The sequence below is a fragment of the Oncorhynchus keta genome, chromosome 28 (genome assembly GCF_023373465.1).
Source record: "Oncorhynchus keta strain PuntledgeMale-10-30-2019 chromosome 28, Oket_V2, whole genome shotgun sequence".
Lineage (NCBI taxonomy): Eukaryota > Metazoa > Chordata > Actinopteri > Salmoniformes > Salmonidae > Oncorhynchus > Oncorhynchus keta.
In genome coordinates this window covers 44,166,199-44,185,254 of record NC_068448.1, presented here as the reverse complement: position 1 = coordinate 44,185,254, position 19,056 = coordinate 44,166,199, and the positions used below count along the sequence as shown (strand labels likewise).

The 19,056-nt window shown below is 41.5% G+C and overlaps 1 protein-coding gene across 2 annotated transcripts in view; it reads left to right on the top strand.

The window, feature by feature from the left end:
• The window catches only part of LOC118361130 (cadherin-7-like), a 116,176-nt gene that overhangs the window by 70,391 nt on the left and 26,729 nt on the right, over positions 1 to 19,056 (top strand). Inside the window, exon 9 of one of the 2 annotated variants that reach the window (XM_052483126.1) lies at positions 17,264 to 17,275. The exons of the other annotated variant lie outside the window; for it this stretch is intronic. Within the exon in view, the coding sequence (XP_052339086.1) occupies positions 17,264 to 17,275 (12 nt within the window). The remainder of the gene's footprint in view (positions 1 to 17,263; positions 17,276 to 19,056) is intronic. 2 annotated transcript variants of the gene reach the window in all.

Sequence of the window (19,056 nt, the reverse complement as noted above, 5' to 3'; positions counted from 1 at the left end):
ATTGAAAACATCTGAAGTAATTCAAAGGTAAATGATTTTATTTGAATGCTTTTCTTGTTTTTTTGAAAATGTTGCCCGCTGAATGCTACGCTAAATGCTACGCTAGCTATCAATAATCTTACACAAATGCTTGTTTTGCTATGGTTGAAAAGCATATTTTGAAAATCTGAGATGAGAGCTAGCATATTTATTTCATTTCATTTGCGATTTTCATGAATAGTTAACGTTGCGTTATGGTAATGAGCTTGAGGCTGTATTCACTATCCCGGATCCGGGATGGCAATAATCAAGAGGTTAAAGAAGAAGTTACAGGTCTGTGAGAGCCAGAAATATGCTTGTTTGTAGGTGACCAAATACTTATTTTCCACCATAATTTGCTAATTAATTAATTAAAAATTCTACAATGTGATTTTCTGGATTTATTTTTCTAATTTTGTCTGTCATAGTTGAAGTGTACCTATGATGAAAATTACAGCCCTCTCTCATCTTTTTAAGTGGGAGAACTTGCACAATTGGTGGCTGACTAAATACTTTTTTGCCCCACTGTTTTGTAAAAACAACCTGACATGTTTTTGTGGACATTACGGATACTATTTGGAATTTGTCTGCGTTGTCGTGACCGCTCTTTCCTGTGGATTTCTGAACATAACGCATCAAACAAACGCAGGTATTTTGGATATAAAAATCATCTTTATGGAACAAAAGGAACTTTTATTGTGTAACTGGGAGTCGCGTGAGTGAAAACATCCGAAGATAATCGCTGTAAAGCATATTTTCAAAATCTGACACGACAGGTGAATTAATTAACAAAACTGTGTTTTTCTATATTGCACTTGTGATTTAATGAATATAAATATTTTTAGTAATATTATTTAAATGTGGCGCTATGCAATTCAGCGGTTTTTGATGACAATTATCCCGTTAACGGGATGGCAGCCTTAAGAAGTTAATCTTTAGTGACTACCCATCCCGCATGCGGGAGCGTAATCATCGACTGACACTATAATTAGCATAACGCAACAGACATAAATATTCCTAGAAAATATTCCTATTCGTGAAAGTCACAAATGAAATATATTGAGACACAGTTTAGCCTTTTGTTAATCACCCTGTCATCTCAGATTTTCAAAATATGCTTTACAGCCAAAGCTAGACAAGCATTTGTGTAAGTACTCTTCAGCATAAATGCGTAAAACTGCGTCACAATGCTGTAGACACCTTCGGGAATACGGAGAAAGAGTAATCTGGTTGATAGCCCATTCACTGCTCAATAGGGAAGCATTGGAACGCAGCGCTTTCAAAACATGAGACACTTCGGATTGGATTTTTCTCAGGCTTTCGCCTGCAACATCAGGCGTACTGCCGTCACAGAACAGCGCAAACTGGTTCTAACCAGAATAGAAAGAGGAGTGGGAGGCCCCGGTGCACAACTGAGCAAGAGGACAAGTACATTAGAGTATCTAGTTTGAGAAACATACACCTCAGAAGTCCACAAGTGACAGCTTCATTAAATAGTACCTGCAAATCACCAGTCTAAATGTCAACAGTGAAGAGGAAACTCTGGGATGCTGGCCTTCTAGGCAGAGCTTCAAAGAAACGGCCATATCTCAGACTGGCCAATAAAAAAAAGATGAAGAACACAGACACTGGACAGAGGAACTCTGCCTAGAAGGCCAGCATCCCGGAGTCGCCTCTTCATTGTTGACGTTGAGACTGGTGTATTTCACCAGACTGCCAAGAACATTGCCCTCATCCAGGCCAAGGTGGCGAGACATGGTACTGATGACACCATAGGCCTTGTTGATCTCTGCACCAGACAGGATGCTCTTGCCAGCATACTTGGGGTCCAACATACAGTATATGCTGTGGCTTGTATGGGCTTCAGGCAGAAGTCTTCAAGTTTTCTGATGTATTTCAGAACTGCAGTTTCCTCTGGTTGGAGCAACAGTGAAGGGCAGTACGGATTTCTTCTCTTACAATCTGCAATCAGAGTCTGAACATCAGACAGGATGGCATTGTCTCCCTCAATCCGTGCAATGTCTACTGCTATAGATTTCAGGAGTTTCAGACTGCTTACCACCCTTTCCCAAAATACATAATCCAGGAGGATCCTCTTGATGGGGCTGTCAATATCGGCAGACTGTGATATGGCCATTTTTCCTTCCCCTCCAGGAGACTGTCAAACGTGATGACAACACCACCCCAATGGGTGTTGCTGGGCACCTTCAATGTGGTGCTCTTATTCTTCTCACTTTGCTTTGTGAGGTAGATTGCTGCTATAGCTGGATGTCCCTTCACATTCCTAACCATTTCCTTGGCTCTCTTGTGTATCCATTGTTTTCAGTGCCATGATGTCCCTGAGGAGCAGATTCAATGCATGAGCAGGGTAGGACTTCTCCACTTTTGACCAAGCTGCCTTCATGTTTGCAGCATTGTCTATCACCAGTGCAAATACCTTCTGTGGTCCAAGGTCATTGATGACTTCCTTCAGCTCATCTGCAATGTAGAGATCGGTGTGTCTGTTGTCCCTTGTGTCTGTGCTCTTGTAGAATACTGGTTGAGGGGTGGAGGTGATGTAGATAATTATTCCTTGACCACGAACATTCAACCACCTATCAGAGATGATTGCAATACAGTCTGCTTTCTCTATGATTTGCTTGACCTTCACCTTAACTCTGTTGAACTCTGAATCCAGCAAATTAGTAGATAAAGCAAATCTAGTTGGAGGGGTGTATGCTTGGCGAAGAATATTCAGAAATCTCTTCTAATACACATTGCTTGTGAGCAGAGGTGAACCAGTTGCATACACAGCTCAAGCAAGACATTCACCAGCATTTCTCTGACCACGATCCTCCATTGAGTCAAAAAAACCTCTGATTCCAGGAGGACCATGAGCTGTTGCTATCGATAAGGTGTCAGATTCTTAATTTTCACCTCAAATAGAAGTAAAGGGACTTTTGTCAGAGGTTGCTTGTTGTGAGTGCTGATTGAACTTAATGCACTTGGCCAGATCTTTCTGCATCTTTGTTGCTTTCTTCACATATGATTTGGCACAGTATTTCTAAATGTACACAGCTTTTCCTTCTACATTAGCTGCAGTGAAATGTCTCTACACATCAGATATTGCCTTTGTAAAAATAAAAACAAAACTACAATTCCATGTTCAGAAAAATAGTTAAGCAGTTAGATTAAACAACTCCCTTGTAAGATACATTTCTTAACTGAAACATGTATGGAAATAGGTGAATTAACACTCAGAACAGCCCCCGTGATATGCATCTGTTCAGGGAAGCTAGAAACCATTATACACAGGCAGTTAGAAAAGCCAAGGCTAGCTTTTTCAAGCAGAAATTTGCTTTCTGCAACACTAACTCAAAAAAGTTCTGGGACACTGTAAAGTCCATGGAGAATAAGAACACCTCATCCCAGCTGCCCACTGCACTGAAGATAGGAAACACTATCACCAATGATAAATCCACCATAATAATTTCAATAAGCATTTTTCTAAGGCTGGCCATGCTTTCCACCTGGCTACACCTACCCCGGTCAACAGCACTGTACCCCCCACAGCAACTCGCCCAAGCCTTCCCCATTTCTCCTTCTCCCAAATCCGTTCAGCTGATGTTCTGAAAGAGCTGCAAAATCTGGACCCCTACAAATCAGCCAGGCTAGACAATCTGGACCCTTTCTTTCAAAAATTATCTGCCGAAATTTGTTGCCACCCCTATTACTAGCCTGTTCAACCTCTCTTTCGTGTCGCCTGAGATTCCCAAAGTTTGGAAAGCAGCTGCGGTCATCCCCCTCTTGACCCAAACTGCTACAGACCTATATCTATCCTACCTTGCCTTTCTAAGGTCTTCGAAAGCCAAGTCAACAAACAGATTACCGACCATTTCGAATCTCACCATACCTTCTCTGCTATGCAATCTGGTTTCAGAGCTGGTCATGGATGCACCTCAGCCACGCTCAAGGTCCTAAACGATATCTGATAACCGCCATCGATAAGAAACATTACTGTGCAGCTGTATTCATTGATCTGGCCAAGGCTTTCGACTCTGTCAATCACCACATCCTCATCGGCAGGCTCAACAGTCTTGGTTTCTCAAATGATTGCCTCGCCTGGTTCACCAACTATTTCTCTGATAGAGTTCAGTGTGTCAAATCGGAGGGTCTGCTGTCCGGACCTCTGGCAGTCTCTATGGGGGTGCCACAGGGTTCAATTCTTGGACCGACTCTCTTCTCTGTATACATCAATGAGGTCGCTCTTGCTGCTGGTGTGTCTCTGATCCACCTCTACGCAGACGACACCATTCTGTATACTTCTGGCCCTTCTTTGGACACTGTGTTAACAACCCTCCAGGCAAACTTCAATGCCATTACAACTCTCCTTCCGTGGCCTCCAATTGCTCTTAAATACAAGTAAAACTAAATGCGTGCTCTTCAACCGATCGCTACCTGCACCTGCCCGCCTGTCCAACATCACTACTCTGGACAGCTCTGACTTAGAATACATGGACATCTACAAATACTTAAGTGTCTGGTTAGACTGTAAAATCTCCTTCCAGACCCATATCAAACATCTCCAATCCAAAGTTAAATCTAGAATTGGCTTCCTATTTCGCAACAAAGCATCCTTCACTCATGCTGCCAAACATACCCTTGTAAAACTGACCATCCTACCAATCCTCGACTTTGGCGATGTAATTTACAAAATAGCCTCCAATACCCTACTCAACAAATTGGATGCAGTCTATCACAGTGCAATCCGTTTTGTCACCAAAGTCCCATATAGTACCCACCATTGCGACCTGTACGCTCTCGTTGGCTGGCCCTCGCTTCATACTCGTCGCCAAACCCACTGGCTCCATGTCATCTACAAGACCCTGCTAGGTAAAGTCCCCCCTTATCTCAGCTCGCTGGTCACCATAGCATCTCCCACGTGTAGCACACGCTCCAGCAGGTATATCTCTCTAGTCACCCCCAAAACCAATTCTTTCTTTGGCCGCCTCTCCTTCCAGTTCTCTGCTGCCAATGACTGGAACGAACTACAAAAATCTCTGAAACTGGAAAAACTTACCTCCCTCACTAGCTTTAAGCACCAACTGTCAGAACAGCTCACAGATTACTGCACCTGTACATAGCCCACCTATAATTTAGCCCAAACAACTACCTCTTTCCCTACTGTATTTATTTTGCTCCTTTGCACCCCATTATTTTTATTTCTACTTTGCACATTCTTCCACTGCAAATCTACCATTCCAGTGTTTTACTTGCTATATTGTATTTACTTTGCCACCATGGCCTGTTTTTGCCTTTACCTCCCTTATCTCACCTCATTTGCTCACATCGTATATAGACTTGTTTATACTGTATTATTGACTGTATGTTTGTTTTACTCCATGTGTAACTCTGTCGTTGTATGTGTCGAACTGCTTTGCTTTATCTTGGCCAGGTCGCAATTGTAAATGAGAACTTGTTCTCAACTTGCCTACCTGGTTAAATAAAGGTGAAAAAAAATTAAGTGCTAATATTTAGTCAAACTTACAGATATTGAAAATAAAGTTTTTGTCTTGAGGCGATCTGCACCGTTGTGTTCAGTCCGCCATTTTACTTCACAGCCTCACCTTAAGCAGTAAACCTTGCCCTTGACTGAAATTGAAAAAGCATGACCCTTATGAATTTTCCTCCAGGTAACCATTCTGTAAATTTCGATCCATCCCTTAGTAACAAAGCAAGCTCTTTTTGTCCTTAACGGTTCAACTCTACCATTAAAATAGTAATGTGGTGCCTCTAAGTAATCTCAAGGGAGGGGTTTGGTATGAAATACACTCCCTTCTCGGTATGGTGGGTAGTACCACTTCAAAGCTTACAATAGAAGCAGGTGACAGTGCACCATATTTGGCAATGGTCTTGGTAAGTGGAGTGTGCTAATACATTTTGCATGATGCTTCCTTGACTAGACTACTGATGTTACACAAAATTCAAAGGCAGTAAGGAATATTTCCACATATGACCAAAGTCAACAATTTTGCTACGTTACAGCCTTGTTCTAAAATGGATTAAATGTTTTTTTTAATGAATCCACACAATACCTCATAATGACAAAGCAAAAACAGGTATTCTATTTAATGTATGAAAAAAAACTGAAATATCACATTTACATAAGTATTGAGACCCTTTACTCAGTGTTTTGTTGGGGTCAAGTCCTGGCTCTGGCTGGGCCACACAAGGACGTTCAGAGACTTCATGGCTTGGTTGTTGCTCTGACATACACTGCCAATTGTGTACCTTTCCAAATCATGTCCAGACAATTTAATTTACCACAGGTGGACTCCAATCAAGCTGTAGAAACATCTCAAGAATGATCAATGGAAAAAGGATGCACCTGAGCTCAATTTCGAGTCTCATAGCAAAGGGTCTGAATACTTAAGGTATTTATAAAAACCTGCTTATGCTTTGTCATTATGTGGTATTGTGTGTAATTGGCTGAGTACTTTTTTATTTTATTTAATCCATTTTAGAATAAGGCTGAAAAGTAACAAAATGTGAAAAAGGTCTGAATACTTTTTTTATTTTTTATTTTTTTATTTCACCTTTATTTAACCAAGCTCGATTGGAGGTTAGATAGCACAGTGTCCAATGACGGGCCGAAAGTGTATACAATGGTGTCGTCTGCATAGAGGTGGATCAGGGAATCGCCCGCAGCAAGAGCAACATCATTGATATATACAGAGAAAAGAGTCGGCCCGAGAATTGAACCCTGTGGCACCCCCATAGAGACTGCCAGAGGACCGGACAACATGCCCTCCGATTTGACACACTGAACTCTGTCTGCAAAGTAATTGGTGAACCAGGCAAGGCAGTCATCCGAAAAACCGAGGCTACTGAGTCTGCCGATAAGAATATGGTGATTGACAGAGTCGAAAGCCTTGGCAAGGTCGATGAAGACGGCTGCACAGTACTGTCTTTTATCGATGGCGGTTAATGATGTCGTTTAGTACCTTGAGTGTGGCTGAGGTGCACCCGTGACCGGCTCGGAAACCAGATTGCATAGCGGAGAAGGTACGGTGGGATTCGAGATGGTCAGTGACCTGTTTGTTGACTTGGCTTTCGAAGACCTTAGATAGGCAGGGCAGGATGGATATAGGTCTGTAACAGTTTGGGTCCAGGGTGTCTCCCCCTTTGAAGAGGGGGATGACTGCGGCAGCTTTCCAATCCTTGGGGATCTCAGACGATATGAAAGAGAGGTTGAATAGGCTGGTAATAGGGGTTGCGACAATGACGGCGGATAGTTTCAGAAATAGAGGGTCCAGATTGTCAAGCCCAGCTGATTTATACGGGTCCAGGTTTTGCAGCTCTTTCAGAACATCTGCTATCTGGATTTGGGTAAAGGAGAACCTGGAGAGGCTTGGGCGAGGAGCTGCGGGGGGGCCGGAGCTGTTGGCCGAGGTAGGAATAGCCAGGCGGAAGGCATGGCCAGCCGTTGAGAAATGCTTGTTGAAGTTTTCGATAATCATGGATTTGTCGGTGGTGACCGTGTTCCCTAGCCTCAGTGCAGTGGGCAGCTGGGAGGAGGTGCTCTTGTTCTCCATGGATTTCACAGTGTCCCAGAACTTTTTGGAGTTGGAGCTACAGGATGCAAACTTCTGCCTGAAGAAGCTGGCCTTAGCTTTCCTGACTGACTGCGTGTATTGGTTCCTGACTTCCCTGAACAGTTGCATATCGCGGGGACTGTTCGATGCTATTGCAGTCCGCCACAGGATGTTTTTGTGCTGGTCGAGGGCAGTCAGGTCTGGAGTGAACCAAGGGCTGTATCTGTTCTTAGTTCTGCATTTTTTGAACGGAGCATGCTTATCTAAAATGGTGAGGAATTTACTCTTAAAGAATGACCAGGCTTCCTCAACTGACGGGATGAGGTCAATGTCCTTCCAGGATACCCGGGCCAGGTCGATTAGAAAGGCCTGCTCACAGAAGTGTTTTAGGGAGCGTTTGACAGTGATGAGGGGTGGTCGTTTGACTGCGGCACCGTAGCGGATACAGGCAATGAGGCAGTGGTCGCTGAGATCCTGGTTGAAGACAGCGGAGGTGTATTTGGAGGGCCAGTTGGTCAGGATGACGTCTATGAGGGTGCCCTTGCTTACAGAGTTAGGGTTGTACCTGGTGGGTTCCTTGATGATTTGTGTGAGATTGAGGGCATCTAGCTTAGATTGTAGGACTGCCGGGGTGTTAAGCATATCCCAGTTTAGGTCACCTAACAGAACAAACTCTGAAGCTAGATGGGGGGCAATCAATTCACAAATGGTGTCCAGGGCACAGCTGGGAGCAGAGGGGGGTCGGTAGCAGGCGGCAACAGTGAGAGACTTATTTCTGGAGAGAGTAATTTTCAGAATTAGTAGTTCGAACTGTTTGGGTATAGACCTGGAAAGTATGACATTACTTTGCAGGCTATCTCTGCAACTCCTCCCCCTTTAGCAGTTCTATCTTGACGGAAGATGTTATAGTTGGGTATGGAAATGTCTGAATTTTTGGTGGCCTTCCTGAGCCAGGATTCAGACACGGCAAGGACATCAGGGTTAGCAGAGTGTGCTAAAGCAGTGAGTAAAACAAACTTAGGAAGGAGGCTTCTGATGTTGACATGCATGAAACCAAAGCTTTTTTCGATCACAGAAGTCAACAAATGAGGGTGCCTGGGGACATGCAGGGCCTGGGTTTACCTCCACATCACCCGCGGAACAGAGAAGGAGTAGTATGAGGGTGCGGCTAAGGGCTATCAAAACTGGTCGCCTAGAGCGTTGGGGACAGAGAATTAGAGGAGCAGGTTTCTGGGCATGGTAGAATATATTCAGGACTTTCCGAAGGCACTATAATTTATTGATTAAGACGGCATGGAAGTATGTTAAAAATGACCAACCAAGCATATCCAAAATGTTTATAGAATTTTTTTTTTTTTTAAGAATACAGTCGTTGTCGGGTTACGATTAAAGTAGGCAATGGAGCATCAGTTGTCATCTGCGATTAAATGCTAGTGGTTACAAGCTGTCAGATATTAGGCACTAGAGAAGGTGGAGAAAGACACCCTGCCAATTAGGACTGGCAGACCCAGGGAGATTTTATCCTCATGTGATTTCGTGAGGCCTCCAGAGTGGTGCAGTGGTCTTAAGGCACTGCCTGCAGTGCTAGCTGTGCCAATAGAGATCCTGGTTCGAGTCCAAACTCTGTCGCAGCCGGCAACGACTGGGAGACCCATGGGGCGGCGCACAATTGGCCCAGCGTCGTACAGGTTAGGAGAAGGTTTGGCCGGCAGTGATGTTCTTGTCCCATCGTGCTCAAGTGACTCCTGTGGCAGGCCGGGCGCAATGCATGCTGACACGATTGCCAGGTGTACGGTGTTTTCGTCAACACATTGGTGTGTCTGGCTTTCGGTTTAAGCTGGCATTGTGTCAAGAAGTAGTGCAGCTTGGCTGGGTTGTGTTTCAGGGGACTCACGGCTCTCAACCTTCGCCTCTCCTGAGTTCGGACAGGAGTTGCAGCGATGGGACAAAACTGTAACTACCAATTGGATACCACTAAATTAGGGAGAAAAAAAGAAGGGATTTCATGAATATTACATTTATACTACTCCGTGGCACTCAGATTAAAACTACACAAGAAAATAAAAAAGCACAACATGTCTCCTGTGTCTGTTTTCATACACAGATACTGTGAGTTTCATTTAAAAAAATGTTTTACAGTGGAAACTGGAATCATGCTGATCAGGGTGATCTATTTGCAGAAAGTTCACAGTCTCAAATTCACTGATTGGTTTTGGATTTGTGTGTTTCGGTAGATACAGTAATAGCAAATATAAAGCACGTTATACCTTGAACATGGATGCACTGTATATGCACAGCTGTGCAACATGAAAGACACAATTTCTTCACGGGGTACAATATATATATATATATATATATATATATATATATATATATATATATATATATATATATATATATATATTATTTCATATAACATGCCTGTGTAGCAAAAAATACATTTCAATATAAATACAGACATCTCTCTATGGAGCTTGCCTTATTCCCCAACGATGAAGCAGATGGGAACTCTATGATGTACTTTGAATATCGCAATAAGCTTATCTCATTCCTTGCTCGCCGGGAGAAGGACAGAAAAATCAATGTTAAATCAAACCACTTTGTAATTTATAATGACTTTCATTATCGGGCCTCTGACGCAAACCATTTTGGAAGCTCTTCAGTGACAAGTCCTCTAACGGTTCAAGTAGAAGACGGAAGGGGAAAGACACTGATGTAGACATAAATTCCCAAAGAGACATTAACAGCCTCAGCCGAACGGTGCAAGACTGAGGAGTCAGATAAATCACAGAATTAAAAGGATTTTTAGTTTACACGCGGCTGGGTGTCAGATCAAATAGATATAAAAGAGCCTGCCCTTGTCTTCATTTGTGCCTTTACAGCAAGCCGAATAAACACAAAAGCAGGCAGGGAATGTTTGCTCATTCAGAGTACCGTGCATGCACACACATGCTTGAATGCTTGCTTGCACACACACACACACACACACACACACACACACACACACACACACACACACACACACACACACACACACACACACACACACACACACACACACACACACACACACACACACACACACACACACACACACACACACTGCAGGTCCTATTGTTACACAAGCTAATTAGGGAGGAATTAAAGATAAATGATCCCTGCTTAAAGTTAGATGGGCTCCTAACTTTTCTGAGCCAACACAAGATAAGGCAAAAGAAAGCCTAATAAATTATTACTTTCAAAGTGTCTGGGTTTAGGCAGGGCTGTAGAATGAGATCTACATTTTATATCTCATCTTTTGTTTTTTAACTGCAACAACAACTGTGATTGCTGCCTATTTTTTAAGGCCATACAGCAACTACACACATAGCTTTAGTCTGGATTTCATTATCATCACATCTCTAGAACGTGCATGAAGGACATTTTTTTAAGTTTTATTATACGTAGATGAAATTACACATTTGCAGCACGTCAGCACGGACAGACCATCAGGCTCATTAATTTGACTGGCCTATATTTTGACATTTACATCACTGTCTCTCCATTTACAGACGATGAGGATGTTTTCACACAACAAGATCACAAGTGGTAATTGAAAGTTGAATCCAGAGTATAAATAATCGGCCTTCAAATGGGCGACAGAGACTGTTACCATGGCGATGGGAGACGGGGCAGATGGCTTGTTGTCACAATGGGGTGGTGTTGACACCGGGAGGGGACAGGGCACGTAATGCCCCTCCGCGGCATTACCACCCAAATCAGTGACACGCGGCACACACAGCTCACCCCAAAATTGACAAGACCTCCCACATCGCCTCAACATCCACCTGCCCACCGCTGGTGCTAACACCCCCACTCAGGCACTACTTCTGACATATGCTGGGGTTTGATTGTAAATCGATACTCACAACGCTCAACAAAAGCCATCTTTCAATCTCTGTTAATTTATATAAGTCAGCCAGCTCAACTCTGGACTGTTGTGTATTAAAACCGGTCTCGTCCAGCCCAAAAATATACAATGAGCACATATGGAATGATCTCCAGTGAAGGCTTCAGTTGGAAAATGTAGTGGTTGTTTTAAGACTTAATTACTTATTACTTATTATTACTTATTAATTACTTATTATTAATTACTTTACATGACTGATTTCATTATTTTATTGTGTCTATTTTGCCTTGCACACCTCATTTGAAAAAGACACCTGGGTCTTGTTATTCAGTGAAAGTATAGAATAAAGGTAAAAAATAAATAAAAATAGACTGAACTCAGTCCCTGTTTCTCTCCCTACCGAAACATGTGCCATGACATTGTTGTTTCCGACTCCTACCTTCAATTGAATTTGTTGTTCCCGACTCTCACCTGAAATAAATATCTACAATGAACTGCTAATTGAAACAGGAAGACAAACTTAATATGTTAATAGCTGAGATCCTTAGAAAATAACTAAATATTTACATTTATGAACAACAGATTTAAATAATCATTAAAAAAATTACCAGCTCACTTTGGTAGCTATGAGTAACTTCTGTTAGTTTTCATTCTTCAGTCAATACAGGAACCCAACAGAAAACTAAAATGAACACACTGTAAAGTCAGGGGCTGCTTGGTGGGACTATGTCTATTTGGCGCAGGTTGAAAGATTGGGGGCAGTGGAATGCCAAGAAAGTCCACTCACGTATGTAATAGCAACAGTGATGGAAATGATTAGAAGCGTGTGACATCCCTGCTTTTCCCCTCCACTCCATCGTAATATCAATTAATATTATGGTAGTAGACAGACGCACCGATGTTCCGTAACAAGTGGCGTCTCTGGAGAGAGCTAGTGCCATGAGACCGCCCCTAATCAAGCCTGAACGATGGCAGTTTATTCCAACCACCAGGCTTCCGGCTAATCTGCGCTAAAGAGCCACGGTGCCCGAACTACTGGCAAACTTTATAATTTCGTCTTTCAGGTCTTTCAGTGGGCGGCTGTGGGTTTTTAACTAAGTTGCTGGGAAAGAGGCGGATGTGCAGATAGGGTCTATAGGAGTTTGTTTGTGTGCTCTTTGCTGTTCCATCCCCAAGGGTGGACGTATAGAGAATTTTTTTAAAATTCAAATGTAGGAAGGCTCTGCCTTGCTTTGTACAGCCACAATGTCCACCCATTCTGATAGCAAATAGACGGCTTGACTGCTCCTTGTTATTGAAATAGTTGTCTAATGTCAACCTTTTCTCCTTTTTAAAATGTTCTTAGGTGAACTTCTGGATGAGTATTTTCTTGTTTGCATATGGCCTTATACAGCTCATCAAGTGCGGTCTTAGTGCTAGCATCAGTTTGTGCTGGTAAATAGACAGCTATGAAACATATAGATAAAGTCACTTGGTAGATAGTGTGATCTACAGCTTATAGTGAGGTACTCTACCTCAGGTGAGCAATAACTCGAGACATCGCAAACAGCTGTTATTGACAAATAGACTCACACCCCCACCCCTCGTCTTATCGAATGCAGCTGTTCTGTCCTGTCAATGCACGGAAAACCAAGCCAACTGTATATTGTACATGTCGTCGTTCAGCCAAGACTCGGAGGAAACATAAGCTATTACAGTTTTTAACTTCTTTGGGACTGGGGGGCAGTTTGAGTAGCTTGGATGAATAAAGTGCCCAGAGTAAACTACCTGCTACTCAGGACCAGTTGCCAATATATGCATATTATTAGTAGATTTGGATAGAAAACACTCTGAAGTTTCTAAAACTGTTTGAATGATGTCTGTGAGTATAACTCATATGGCAGGCAAAGACCTGAGAAAAAATCCAACCAGGAAGTGGGAAATCTGAGGTTTGTAGTTTTTCAATATACAGTGTCTATGGGGTCATATTACACTTCCTAAGGCTTCCACTAGATGTCAACAGTCTTTAGAACCTTGTTTGATGCTTCTACTGTGAAGGAGGGGGGAATGGGAGCTGAATGAGTCAGAGGTCTGCCAGTGTGCCATGAGCTGACCATGCGCGTTCACGTGAGAGTTAGCTTGCGTTCCATTGCATTTCTACAGACAAAGGAATTCTCCGGTTGAACGATTATTGAAGATTTATGATAAAAACATAATGAAGATTGATTCTATACTTCGTTTGACATGTTTCCACGGACTGTAATGGAACTTTTTGACTTTGTCTGCTCGTGCCTCATGAATTTGGATTACTGGGCTAAATGCGCGAACAAAAAGGAGGAATTATTACATAAATGATGGACTTTATCGAACAAATCAAACATTTATTGTTGAACTGGGATTCCTGGGAGTGCATTCTGATGAAGAGCATCAAAGGTAAGTGAATATTTATAATGATATTTCTGAATTTGTTGACTCCACAACATGACGGATATCTGTATGGCTCGTTTGGTTGTCTGAGCGCCTTACTCAGATTATTGCATGGTGTGCTTTTGCCGTAAAAGCTTTTTTGAAATCTGACAGTGCGGTTGCTTTAAGGAGAAGTTTATCTTTAATACTATGCATAACACTTGTATCTTTCATGAAAGTTTAAGATGAGTATTTATGTAAATTGATGTGGCTCTCTGCAAATTTGCCGGATGTTTTCAAGGCACAACATTACTGAACACAATGTAAACTGAGGATATAAATATGAACTTTATCGAACAAAACATACATGTATTGTGTAACATGAAGTCCTATGAGTGCCATCAAATGTTAGTGATACATTTTATCTCTATTTCTGCTTTTTGTGACTCCTCTTTGGTTGGAAAATGGCTGTATTGTTTTTGTGACGAGGTGCTGACCTGACATAATTGTATGGTGTGCTTTCGCTGTAAAGCCCTTTTGAAATCTGACATGATGGCTAGCTAGACCTTTTGTGACTAGGGGGCAGTATTTTCATTTTTGGAAAAATAACGTTCCCGTAGTAAACGGGATATTTTGTCAGGACAAGATGCTAGAATATGCATATAATTGACAGCTTAGGATAGAAAACGCTCTAAAGTTTCCAAAACTGTAAAAATATTGTCTGTGAGTATAACAGACAATATAACGAAATCTTCAGTTTCTTGGCAATTTCTTGCATGGAATAGCCTTAATTTCTCAGAACAAGAATAGACTGACGAGTTTCAGAAGAAAGACCTTTGTTTCTAACCATTTTGAGCCTTTAATCGAACCCACAAATGCTGATGCTCCCGATACTCAACTAGTCTAAAGAAGGCCAGTCAGGACAAAAGTTTTCAGCTGTGCTGACATCATTGCAAAAGGGTTTTCTAATGATCAATTAGCCTTTTAAAATTATCAACTTGGATTAGCTAACACAACATGAGATTGGAACACAGGAGTGATGGTTGCTGATTTACATTTTTTTATTTTACCTTTATTTAAAACGTGTTAAGCCTATGGGTTCCCCTACAGGAACTACACCCCCCGTTCAGCTGAAACGGTGGCGCAGGGAATGCAAAAATATTCTTAGAAATATTTTACCTCCACACATTAACAAGTCTACCCCAGCGTGTCAGATTTTTAAAATGTTTTACGGCGAAAACACAGCATATATTTATGTTAGACCACCACCAAAACAAAGAGAAAACATAGCCATTTTGTACCACAAAATATAAAATGACAAAAGCAGGATAAAAAAAAATAATTCACTAACCTCTTGAAAATCTTCATCAGATGTCATATGACATGTTACACAGTACATTTATGTTTTGTTCGATTATATGCATTTTATATCCATAAATCTCGGGTTTACATTGACGCCATGTTCAGAGAATTCTCCAAAATGTCCGGAGGAATTATAGAAAGCTACGCCAGATAACAGAAATACTCATCATAAACTTTGACTAAAGATACATGTTCTACATATAATTAAAAAGATACACTGGTTCTTAATGCAACCGCTGTGTCAAAAAATTTTTTTACGTTACGGAAAAAGCCTAACATTGCAATAATCTGAGACAGCGCTCAGACGTAACAATATTTCTCCGCTATGTTGGAGTCAACAGAAATACAAAATTACAACATAAATATTCCCTTACCTTTGATGATCTTCGATCAGAATGTAGCGCAAGGAGTCCTAGTTCAACAAAATAAATAGTTTTGTTTCACAATGTTCAATTCTAGTGTCCATGTAGCAGCATCTGCTACCACTGTCAGCTCAAATGCCCAAAAAATTACTTCTGGTCCAGGATAATTTTGCATCAACACTTCCAAATTACATGTTACAGGTCGACGAAACTGGTCAAACTAAGTGCAGAATCAGTCTTCAGGATGTTATAATCATACACATCGAATAGCATTCCAACCGGGACATCCTAGTTCATCTGGGGCTGATTGGAACAGACGAAGCACTCCAACGCATACGCGCATTCAAGCACATGAATCTTTTGCGACACTCTAGCACTTTCTTTCCCGTTAGGTCAAAGTTCACAGCAAATGCTCCATTACACTTTCTACTGAATGAGGACATCTAGTGGAAGACATAGGAAGTGTTTCCAGATCCATAACTTGTTGGGAAGGGAGGGGGCGACGAAGTTGCCCCAACTTTCAGGATTTCAAAACTAGTTTGCAAGATTGCCTGCCCTGTGAGTTATGTTATACTCACAGACATAATTCAAACAGTTTTAGAAACTTCAGTATGTTTTCTATCCAATATTAATTATAATATGCACATATTAGCAATTTAGGACAGATGTTGATGCAGTTCACTATGGGCACGCAATTCATCCAAAGGGGAAATACTGCCCCCTATCCTTAACAACATCCTTAGGCAAGTCAGTTAAGAACAAATTCTTATTTTCAATGACAACCTAGGAACAGTGGGTTAACTGGCTTGTTCAGGGGCGCACAGAGGAGTAGGGTTGATTCAAGCATTCTGACCCAAGCTAACTGGCTAACTTTTCCTAGCTTGCTAGCTACTTCCGAAGTCACAAATGAGAGAACAGCTCACTCTGACCATTTTACTCGCCCTATCAGAGCTGGTTAGACTGTTTTAATAAGGTTTCAGGTATGACCCAGATGCAGACAGTGTCGAAGAAACAAAAATGTATTTCTAAAACAGGGGCAGGCAAACGACAGGTCAAAGGCAGGCAGAGGTCAGTAATCCAGAGAGGGTGCAAAAGGTCCAGAATGGCAGGCAGGCTCAGGGTCAGGGCAGGCAGAACGGTCAAAACCAGGAAGGACTAGAACACAGTAGCAAGAACAGACAGGAGCAAGGGAACAAACGCTGGTAGGTTTCACAAAACAAAACAAACTGGCAACAGACAAACAGGTATAAATACACAGGGGATAATGGGGAAGATGGGTGACACCTGGAGGGGGGTGGGGACAAAGACAGGTGAAACAAATCTTGGTGTGACAGTTTCAATGTATTCCAGTGGGTTCGTGACTGCAACTGTGCTGCTGTCAACAATTTAATTACGTTTTTTTGCCACGCATACTGACATCAGCCACATTCAACGGGTGTTGAGCGTCAGTTATTCTGAGCTCTGGAAAACTCAGACAAGAGTTCTCTGAAATCGGAGTAGACATCCAGGGCGAATTTACCAGCTACTGATATTAACAGTGACATGATAAACATTCTATAGAAATGGTTACTTAAATAGTGGAGTTTCTTTGTTTAGCTATGTAGCTAGCTAGCTAAACAATGAACCATAATCCCAACTCATAACGTTACTACCGTGCATGAATCTGCAGGTAGCTAAACAACCAGGTCCAATATTAGCTAGCTAGCATTGGGCTATAACTAGCAATGTAAATGGCTCTGAGATAAGAATAATATTACTACACAGATCATAGATGTAACATTAACTAGTGAGCCAGTCAGCTAACGTTGAAAATACAAAACACGAAATTCAAAAATATTTTTCTGAAATATGTAACTTTCACATATTAACAAGTCTAATACAGCAAATGAAAGATAAACATCTTGTTAATCTAGCCATCATGCCCGATTTAAAAAATGCTTTACAGCGAAAGCACAACATATGATTATGTTAGGTCATAGCCAAGTCAAAAAAACACAGCCATTTTTCTAGCCAAAAATAGGAGTCACAAAAAGCAGAAATATAGATCAAATGAATCACTAACCTTTGATGATCTTCATCAGATGACACTCATAGGACATAATGTTACACAAAACATGTATGTTTTGTTCGATAATGTGCATATTTATAACCAAAAATCGCAGTTTACATTGGCGCCTTATGTGCAGTAATGTTTTGATTCCAAAACATCTAGTGATTTTGCAGAAATACTCATAATAATAAACATTGATAAAAGATACAAGTGTTATTCACAGAATTAAAGATAGACTTCTGCAACCGCTGTGTCAGATTTTTTAAAAACTTTACAGAAAAAGCATAATCTGAGAACAGTGTTCAGAACCCAAAACAGCCATAGGAATATCCGCCATTTTGGAGTCAACAGAAGTTAAAAATAACACCATAAATATTCACTTACCTTTGATGATCTTCATCAGAAGGCAATCCCAGGAGTCCCAGTTCGACAATAAATGACTGATTTGTTCCATACAGTTCCAAAAAGTCCATCATTTATGTCCAAATAGCCACTTGTTGTTGGCGTGTTCAGCCCACTAATTCATCTTCATGAGGTGCAAGCACTTCATCCAGACAAAAACTCGAAAAGTTCCATTGCAGTCCTTTAGAAACATGTCAAACGATGTATGGAATCAATCGTTAGGATGTTTTTAACATAAAACATCAATAATGTTCCAACCAGAGAATTCCCATGTCTGAAGAAAATCACTGGAACGAGAGTTAACTCTGTCGGGAGCGCGCGTCATGACACCAAGGCACTCTGCCAGACCACTGACTCAGAGGACTCATGAGCCCCTCTTTTAAAGTAGAATCCTCATTCAAGTTTCATTCAAGTTTCTCAAGACGGTTGACATATAGTGGAAGCTGTAGGAAGTGCAACTTGACTCCATAGACACTGTGTATTCGGTAGGCCAAGCTTTGAAAAACTACAAACCTCAGATGTCCCACTTCCTGGTTGGATTTTTCTCAGGTTTTCACCTGCCATTATACTCACAGACATCATTCCAACAGTTTTAGAAACTTCAGAGTGTTTTCTATCCAATACTAATCATAATATGCATATATTAGCATCTGGGACAGAGTAGGAGGCAGTTCACTCTGGGCACGCCATTCATCCAAAAGTGAAAATGTTGCCCCCTATCCCAAAAAGGTTTTAACTTGAAATAAAAACAACTTTTTGACAAAATTAGACATGTATAATGTCTGAAACTGTAGCTAGCTAGACTATCTCTCCCTCTTTCTCATGGATGCCATGGTTGCCCTTAGTTTGAAGATTTAATCCGGAGACAGGTGTTTTATACAACAGCCTTGTGTGTTCTCTTTTCAAGTCTGTCTGCATATATACAATCAAACGCAATAATTTTCTCCATCTCCTTAGCTATCATACTTTATTTCCACTGATTTCAAAACTTGGTCCTCCAGAAAGTGGAGATCA